This window comes from Fragaria vesca, linkage group LG7 (assembly GCF_000184155.1).
Source record: "Fragaria vesca subsp. vesca linkage group LG7, FraVesHawaii_1.0, whole genome shotgun sequence".
Lineage (NCBI taxonomy): Eukaryota > Viridiplantae > Streptophyta > Magnoliopsida > Rosales > Rosaceae > Fragaria > Fragaria vesca.
In genome coordinates this window covers 1711056-1720008 of record NC_020497.1, presented here as the reverse complement: position 1 = coordinate 1720008, position 8953 = coordinate 1711056, and the positions used below count along the sequence as shown (strand labels likewise).

Here is an 8953-nt window from a genome sequence, read left to right as displayed (position 1 = left end):
CACCGTCGCCATTCTTCAACTCCAATTCATTCTTCCAATTCCCATATCGACACTGAAACCCTAAACCAGACCTCGATTTTGAGCTCAAGATTGGAAATTCTTACTGATGCTTATGCATGTGCACCTCGCCGATCCCAGCTTCCACTTCCTCAACCCTTGTGGCGGCCATTGACGCTTTTTGTGACAAAAGGGACGACGAATAGAGGGCTCGTCGGAGGAGAGGGGTTGAATTGACGACGGATTTCTTACAAAAAAACCATGGCTGCATTTTTGTTTTGGAATCAACGGTTGATTGATGACGGTAACAGAATATATTGGTGTTAGTCAAAAGTATAATTTGACTAAAAGGATTGGCTGTAAATCTCCCACGTTAGATTGTGAAGAATTTCCGCGTTTTGGTATATACATTTGAGTTTTTTGTCTTTCTCACACCATTATCTATATATGAGAACGCCATCAACAAATTTAGAACCCAAAAAATTAAGACAAGTGTTCAAAACCAGGAGATGAGGACCCGAAGTCGAAAAAATTATGAGAGCTTAATTTGATCGAATTAAAAATAAAAAGGTTAGAGAAATAAATTAAGAATTCTCAATTTTCATTTTATATTAACATCTCTAATCGAGTAACTTACAAATTGATAATGTAAATACACATTGGTGCGTGAAATCCGCAACTTAGAATGTTGGGTAGCATGCGAGATAGAGATTTCGGACCGTTTGATATAAGATTGGACAGTCAAAATACTTCTTTAAAATAAATTTAAAAAAAAATCTCAAACTTTTAAATACATGATAATTCTGAATTATACGATAATTACTTAAGTCCACTCTCATATATAAGTGGGACAAAACGAGAAACACATTGGAGGTACAAAAAAGAAGGAATGTGCTGGCAACTTTTGGCACGGGGATGATAAGGACTTATCTACAAAAAAGCAAAGCTTAAGTTCGTGGGGGGCTATAATGTATGGATTTCTTTAAAGTAATGTAGATGAGGCAAACCTTCCACATCAACATTTTGCTTTCTCCTTGTCCCATTTGATAATTATATATCGCAGTACTATACCTAATTATTATGAAGAATAAATCAGATACAAAATGGTTTGATAATCATCAATCATTTACTTTAGTGTTACAAAACTCTCTTTCCAAGAGTGGAAAGACTGGTTCGATGACTAAAGGAGAAGAGGAGTAACCAAGAGAAAGCCACCACGAAAGGATTGCTAAAATGATCTCGCAAAACAAATCTGATAGAAGCTTAGTGATGAACTATGGAAGCACCAAAAACACTTTGATAAACTCAGGATCTAGAAGATGCTATTTGATATTAGACTGCAGAAGAGCATATTGATACGACTAAACAAGATGGTATCGATGGAGACTTGATTTCTTGTCATTATCAATACATGCATAAAGTATGTGATTTTTTTTTGTATAAAAAAAAGTACGTGATTTTTCCATAATAGAAAAGTATGTGGTTTTCAAATTGAATGTCTTTACGATAATTTCTAAAAAATGAATGATTTGGATTTCAATAAATTGTAAAATCAGATGGAAGAAGTGTTTTACTCTCTGGCATTTGACGGTATAGGAAAGAAAGATCTCATTCTCACGACCTTCCCTGAAAACTACATAAAACTATAACATTTCAACCGAGTAAGAGACAGCTATGGCCTATGGGAAAAGATTAGAGAATAAGACAGCATTGCATTGCATTGCTTATCATTACTAACCTAAATACACCAATCAACTATGTAGTCACACCTAAAACCAAGAACCCAATGTCAAGCCTACCACAGCTGTTCTACTGTTTCTGTGACTCTTCTAGTTGGAATATATATCTGCCTCAAGAAACAAAGGCAAAACAATTTGAGCATTTCACTGGCCTGCTCTTTCACACTGAACTTCATGCATTAAAATAGGATATAACCTGCCTCCTCTCTTGTGATGGGTTTGACTTTGCCTTCTGTCACTGATAGTTATATACACTGAAGTTTGGCACAACATTAAACTCACAAACCCTCCATCTTCCACCATGTTTAATGGTTTGGCAATATGGGGGCGATAGAGTTGTCATCCCATAATTTGTTACTATCAAGGAAACATTCCCTCAAGATACTCGTCAAAGTTATCATCGTCTTCATCATTGACTCTGTTATCACTTGTGGAAAGTGAAGCCTTTTTTCCTGCCAAAAGAACTAAGCAAATCAGTAACTGTTTAGAGTGCCATAGGACTAAATAACAACTTTAGTCCCGTATCCCTGTCAATTGTATGTCCCACCATATCTACTGACCAAATGTAATTCAGCTTTTTCTATAACCAGGGAAGGAAACAAATAAAAAGAATTCTGCAATTCTACTTGATCGAAACAATGAAGAAAACGGATAAAATGGAAGTACTAATGAGATCAAAACCTAATGAAAGTATTTTTCACAACTGTAGTTTACATAATGACAAGGTACAAATGAGATAATGTCAAACCTTTTCTCCTCTCCTTGCTTCCCTCATCATCAGTGTCATCACCGTCCCCTGACCGGTCCCTGCAAAGAGACTGGTTAGGTTTACGTCTTTTGTTTGGTTTTTTGTTTTTTGGTCTGATGGTTAGCTTTACTTTTAAAAAAAACTTATAATTCCCAATGGAAAATTAAGATAATAAGAAACCAAAACGAGGCAAGGTTGTATGTGTCAAGTTCAAACCTCTTTCTTCTGTTCACTTCATTTTTTTCTTTATCCATGTGCTCCTTCTCTTTTCGTCGTTTGTAGTGAAGCTTTTTTGAACATCTGTTAGGGATCATTGAATCAAACCATCAAAAAGAACACAATCAAAGCAAATAATTTAATATCTCAGGTGATCAAGAAAGCCAACCATGACATCTGGTGAGACAGGTCAGCAGTATGAATAAATAGCAGACATAAAAACAATTAAACAGACAACTAGAATCTATAAACAATTAGATGAAATTTGCATGACAAACTACTAAAATGAGCCTGAGACAGATAATAAATGCCAATTACCTCTCACAAGTTACCAATTTGATCAGCGCTTGTTTATTTTCTCCAGCTTCATAATAAGAGAAGTTCACCTGTGAATGGAAAACCAAAATATCAGAATGCAAATCTATTGTTAAGTTGAAAGCTATATATTACTTAGCAGTTCTAATCCGTAAGCTTAATTACCAAATAAAAAATTGTGCGATCACACATCAAACTTTAAAAACAGGGGAAGAAACAGTATTTATGACATGACGTAGTTGAGTAGTTCATTGTACCAACACCAAATGACAGGTTAGACCAAGACAAACCAAATACTCCTTGTTGTACTTCTACTCTATCCATATCACAAACAAGTATCCAATAGAGTTACCTCTAGGTAATATTATTTCACACTGATTGCTACTTTCATACACAAAATACCAACAATACAAGCCTACTCCTACCTGAACATGAAATGAGCGATCATAAGTCTGCCCATTCAAATGACAAAATAAACCTTTGTGTTTGATGAGAATTATGAGTCATGAGTAATATATATGAAGTTACAAACACTCGCCTCGTAGCTCGCTAAGGCATCTTTCTTGTCGCAATGTTTGCTACCACATATGAACTGCCCTGTCAGAAAACAGTATCAAGTCAACTATATACTCCAGCTCCATCCCTAATTAAGAGAAACAACTAGAATAAATGATACACCATGTAAACCACTATTGAAAAGTGAAATAAAGAAGGTGGAAGGTCCTCTTTGTATCATTGCTTCTTAAGAGTCAGGGATATGAATCCCTGACTATGAAGGGGGTTGGAGAGGGAAGTAATGAGGAAACACGACATCTTATCAATTTTGAGTTCAAATTTTCTAGATATTACAGTTACATTTCCGCAAGCTTAGGCTAGAAAAGAACTTTAGGAACTCAAAATGAACAGCTTTTCCACAAAATAAAGCTCATTTTGAAGAAATTTTAGCTAAAAATAAAATTTTCACTAAGTTTAGGCTCGTGCAGGAACAAGAGAAAACAGGCATTCAGATGCAGCACTTCATGGACAATTTTGTTGATCACCAATGGCAGACAACATTCTTGCTGGATGCTTTAAAAAATCATTTTTTTTATCTTCACTAATCAATCTCAATCAAGTGAATTTGCATCATAACTTGCAGAGTGATGCTTTACTGAACTAATACATAGTATACATAATGTCTTACAAAAGGATTACATATACAACTAGTCACCACAAATAACTGACTGTCTTGGAAAGAAATCTGGAGTTTGATTTGTACATGAAAGAACATGTTTCCTGAGAGTCTAGACTTTACAGGGAGGGTAAGAGAACTGATATTGTATAAATCAAAGGATTTAGATAGGGGTGCCTTTGTAATTAATGCATAGAATTGCATTACCTTTACCAGATACAACTTCTTTTTCTGTTCTCCACCTAAGGCCAATCTACAAGATAATTGGAAATCAAACAGCATTATAAATAGCATGATGGGGGTTGAATAACAACAGTGTTACAGTAGATAAGGGACCAAACATGGAGATACAATAGTTCAAGAGCATTCCCTTTAAACACTCCAGAGGATCCAATTAATAAGGGTGGTCTAGATGTTTAGGCATTAAAGTGTGAATTGAGAAGCATGCAAAAGATGGTAAAACTTTTGTAGGAATTTTTCAAATCAATGCGACTAACCTTACCACTCTTGTAATGTGACATGTCAGCTATGCAATATCTTCAATAAGATTAAGGCAACAATCAATGAAGCATTTTATGATAATGTTGAAGCGACACTATTTGTTTATACATATATGAAAACTGATATACTCCAAATGAAAAAAATGAGAACATGCAGAAATAGATAATGCAATGAGTACGAAACTAAAAATAAAAAATAAAAAAAAACTAAACCATTCCGTCCAAATAATAAAACCAGATTTTAAAGGGGTTGGTGTCAAATTTCGATAACTAATAACCAATGTATAATGCATCGCTAGGCTAGATAAGTTGATAATCATTTTTTTTTACTCAAAACAGTTGCATGAAATTAGCACCACTGCACCAGTTTACAAAGGATACTCTTTAAACAACTTGTCATAGTATCGCTTCACCAGCCTCTGCTCCCAAGATGTGTCCATGTCATCTTCCTCCGATCTTATAAACCTAGTAAAAAGTGGTTACGAATTAGATCAAAATCTCACAATAAGAAAGAGATACTAAACTTGCAAGAACTCCCAGAAAGAAAAAAAATAGAGTTATGTTGGAAGGTCTAGACCAAACAAATACCTGACATGTGAAAACTTTGACTAGAAACAACATATAAGAGCTCAGGTGTAGATGTAACAAAGTGGGACTTTTCTGTAGTTTTTCTTTCGGAGAAATGGTTTAGTTAATACAACCAAAAAAAATTTGCTAGCACCAAGAATTCTTTTTGACAATTGGGATTTCAAGGGTACAGAAATACAGACGAATCTAGTTATTACAAGGGCTATACTGCTCTTCTAGATATTTTTTTTTTTTTTTAGAGTATCAACGACGGTATCCTCAAAGGCTTTCCAGGCCCAGAGACTAATCCGCACCGAGGGATCATGTCAGAACGCTTCCTCCCCCTGGCCACCAAGAATAAATTGGGATTTAACTCCAATTAGCGTCGGCTGGGATTCGAACCTGGATATGGGGGTTCCACACCTAGGCTCTTACCAACTCGGCCACCTGTGGTGGTTTGCTCTTCTAGATATTAAACTAGTTACAAAGGGAAGCTTCTTCCAGCATACGTTTTATTTAGATTTCAGAAGGAAATTTCAGCTCAAAGCTTCTCCTAAATATATATATATATATATATATATATATATATACCCTTTCTTTTGTGTCTGAGGGACAACCCTCAAGATCCTAAAGCAAACCATTCACATAGGTGTTTTAGGACATTCAAAAGCTACTAGAAATACCAACAAGATAGTACAATGTACTACATGAAAGAAGAAGCAAATACAACTTACATACCGGTACCCTTCTCTTAGTGTGTCTTGATCAGTTTTGACAGGCAACTTCACATGTGAAGACTTCTCTCCACCATAATAGCTAACTGCAGCAGTAATGAAAATTATATAATAAATAATATAAAAAAAAGTTACTGAGAGCTGCTAAACTTTAAGAAGCAATTCTAACATTACCGATAAACTACTATCAAACTGGCAAAGCTAAATGTGAGGGAAACACCTAAATGAGACATCCAGTCATTGGATGATGCCCACTGTTGTTTTAAACACAGTCATGTCATTGACAAACACTCAAATGGCATCCAAAAATAGCAAACAAAAACAGAGAAGTCGTGTGTGTGCGTGCATGTACGGACAACTGTAGCCACCATCCTTACTAAGTAGAGGAGACTGTTCATCATCCATCTGCTCTAGGACATCAAAGGATCCAACAAATAAAGAGCTTGCTATTTGCGGATGCTTCCTTTCATGTCCTTTCTTTGGCGTTTCACAGATAACATTTCCATAGATTTAAGCCTTTATATCAATTAGAATACAAATAACTCAAAACTCCAAATGACATGCAGAATAGAAGCCCAGTTCTATCTTGATAATGCCAATTAGAAAATACCAAAAAAAAAAAACCACAAAAAAACTGATATGCTCATTGTAGGCAAATTTGAATTATGCGGATTGGGAAAAGGGGTACCGTAATCTTTGACGAACTTGTTGTGGCGTTCGTAAGCGTTGAGGCCGCGAATGTGATCCTGGTACTGCCTGAATCATCCACCACCAAGATATGGATTTTAGAAGAAGAAAAAGAAACGAATCGATAGGGTTAGAGAGGGAGAATGGTACCGTTTTCGCTCTTCTCTATCGAAGATTGTCGATTTCAAGGACGCAAAAGAGGCCATGATGCTATGCTTCAGTTAAACCCTAATCGACCCGAGTCACCCGACCAAATCCAGCTCCAACTCAACAACAAGAACAAGGAGAGGTGTTTAAAGCAAATTGGGTCCTCGTGGTTTCGACACTTTTGCATTTTAGTCCTTGTTTGGTTTTCTTTTGTTTTTTGTGCCGAATAATGTTTTAAAAGAAATTTTATTCACACGTTTCAAACTTAATACATCATCTAATAACTTTTATATACCATCATTTTACTATAAACACACCTCTAAACATCCTAAACTACCCCATTCAACGATCTTCTATATCAAACTGGAATACAAAATTGAATATCTGAAATTGCAGATTAGCACATTATCATATTCCTTGATACAATTTATAAAGTCTAATAGACAATTTGCATGTGTTTGACCATTCAATCAAAATTGCTTGTAACCCAAATTCTTAATGTTTTGCTGGGCAAAGAAAATAAAATTTGGAAGGACTACGAGTGATTGGTTGTGGTATATTTTAGCCATTACATTTGAACTTTTATTTGTGTTCATATATATAATTATGAATTGCTTATTTATTTTCCTTTTAGATCGTTTGATTCCAGTAATCATAAATTATAAACTTGCATATGAACATATTCTGGATTGTGGGTAAAGAGAAGAAAACGTTTGTTTTTTTTCTTTTAGAAGAAGAAGACGAAAAGAAGAATGCAGTTATGCATAATAGAACTAATTAAAAACTTGCACATGAACTAAATGTCCTCTCTCGTCTTTTCATTTGTACATGAAGTATGATTTTGAATGTCAAAATTTAAGGATGTGTATGCAATATTTTTGGATGTGCAAATAAAATTACTCATGTTTTAATTGAAATTCGAACAACACCAAACTATTTAGTCTTTTTTTCACCAAATTATTTAGTTTGACTAAAGATCACAAATTCCCGTTTAAATGAATTATATTATAAGAACAAAAAAACATAACACAAAATGAAATAATGTGATGCCAAATAAACTTCCATGTTTTTTTCTATTCATACATCGCAAGGGTACGAGGTTAGTATGTTTAAAAGTGTAAACACTCTAACTTCGGTAACAACAAATATAGATGTTGTAGGAACCTATATCAAGCACTCTAGTTAAGCCTTGTGCATGCGTTCTCTATCGTCAGTCATGTGCAGAGCGTCTCTAGACCGTACACGTGGACGCACAGACAACGATTCGATCTTAAGCGTGCGCCTAGAAGCCTCATTCTGAGGAGCCAAGGGACAATTGTCCTCAACAACTGACATCCTCTGCCAAGACAAGCCATGTCTCTCCACGCCTATAAATAAAGGTTTTGCCTCACCTTCCAAGGTCACTTAACTCATTCCCCACTTCTCTTTCTCGATTTATCCGTAAATGGCTAACTTGAGCGTCAAAGGGGTTTGTCTGGGCGCCTCTTTAACCTCGTTTTTGTCTTGCATGAACTGCATTGGTCAATCTCCTCCGCGGACAAATCCCTGTCGAGCGGATCCTCAGTTGATCGATTTGTGAACTCCTTACCCATTTTCATAACACAAACAGTTGGCGCCATCTCTTGTCTCGAACGCCTCCCACGTTCGATCGCATAATATCCCACACCTAAAAGCCATGTTTCCCTTTATCATACAAAACGATGACACACTCTTTAGCCACTCATTGCTAAAAATTTAAGGCCAAAAATTTGAGTACATCTATATAGCTTGGTTGTAAGATTCTTGTCTGCTTTTATGATCAAAAACACAAAATAAACTTTGAATTGTGTTTTTCTCTTGTTGCATTGAAAGGTTCCAAATCTCAACTTGATGATGTGGCTCACCGATGGACCTATTGGGAGACAAGTGGGAGATGTTGCTCTTACTAATTTCTATTTAATCCTTTTGTCTAGTGGAAAATGTGGAACATTAGTCCGATTTCTCTTCAAAATCTTATACTTTTGCCCTTATTTCGGTATTTCTTTTTTCGTTCATACACACAAAGTCTTGGGTCCGCCATTGATGTGGCTTATGGTTAGTTGGTGTTGATTTCTTCTCGTTTTAAAATATTTTACCTTCATTATTATCACGAT

The 8953-nt window shown here is 35.6% G+C and overlaps 1 protein-coding gene across 1 annotated transcript; it reads right to left on the bottom strand.

Moving 5' to 3' along the window:
- Positions 1 to 1634: 1634 nt before the first annotated feature.
- LOC101296708 (protein FRA10AC1-like) lies at positions 1635 to 6941 on the bottom strand. The gene is made up of 11 exons (XM_004306489.1): positions 6825 to 6941; positions 6676 to 6743; positions 5992 to 6073; positions 5068 to 5151; positions 4684 to 4723; positions 4394 to 4439; positions 3554 to 3612; positions 3019 to 3086; positions 2701 to 2784; positions 2485 to 2543; positions 1635 to 2188 (listed from the first exon to the last, which is right to left on the bottom strand). Exons 1-11 carry the CDS (start codon positions 6878 to 6880, stop codon positions 2097 to 2099), a joined length of 738 nt encoding a protein of 245 aa, XP_004306537.1. The 5' UTR covers positions 6881 to 6941; the 3' UTR covers positions 1635 to 2096.
- Between the last annotated feature and the right edge of the window lie 2012 nt (positions 6942 to 8953).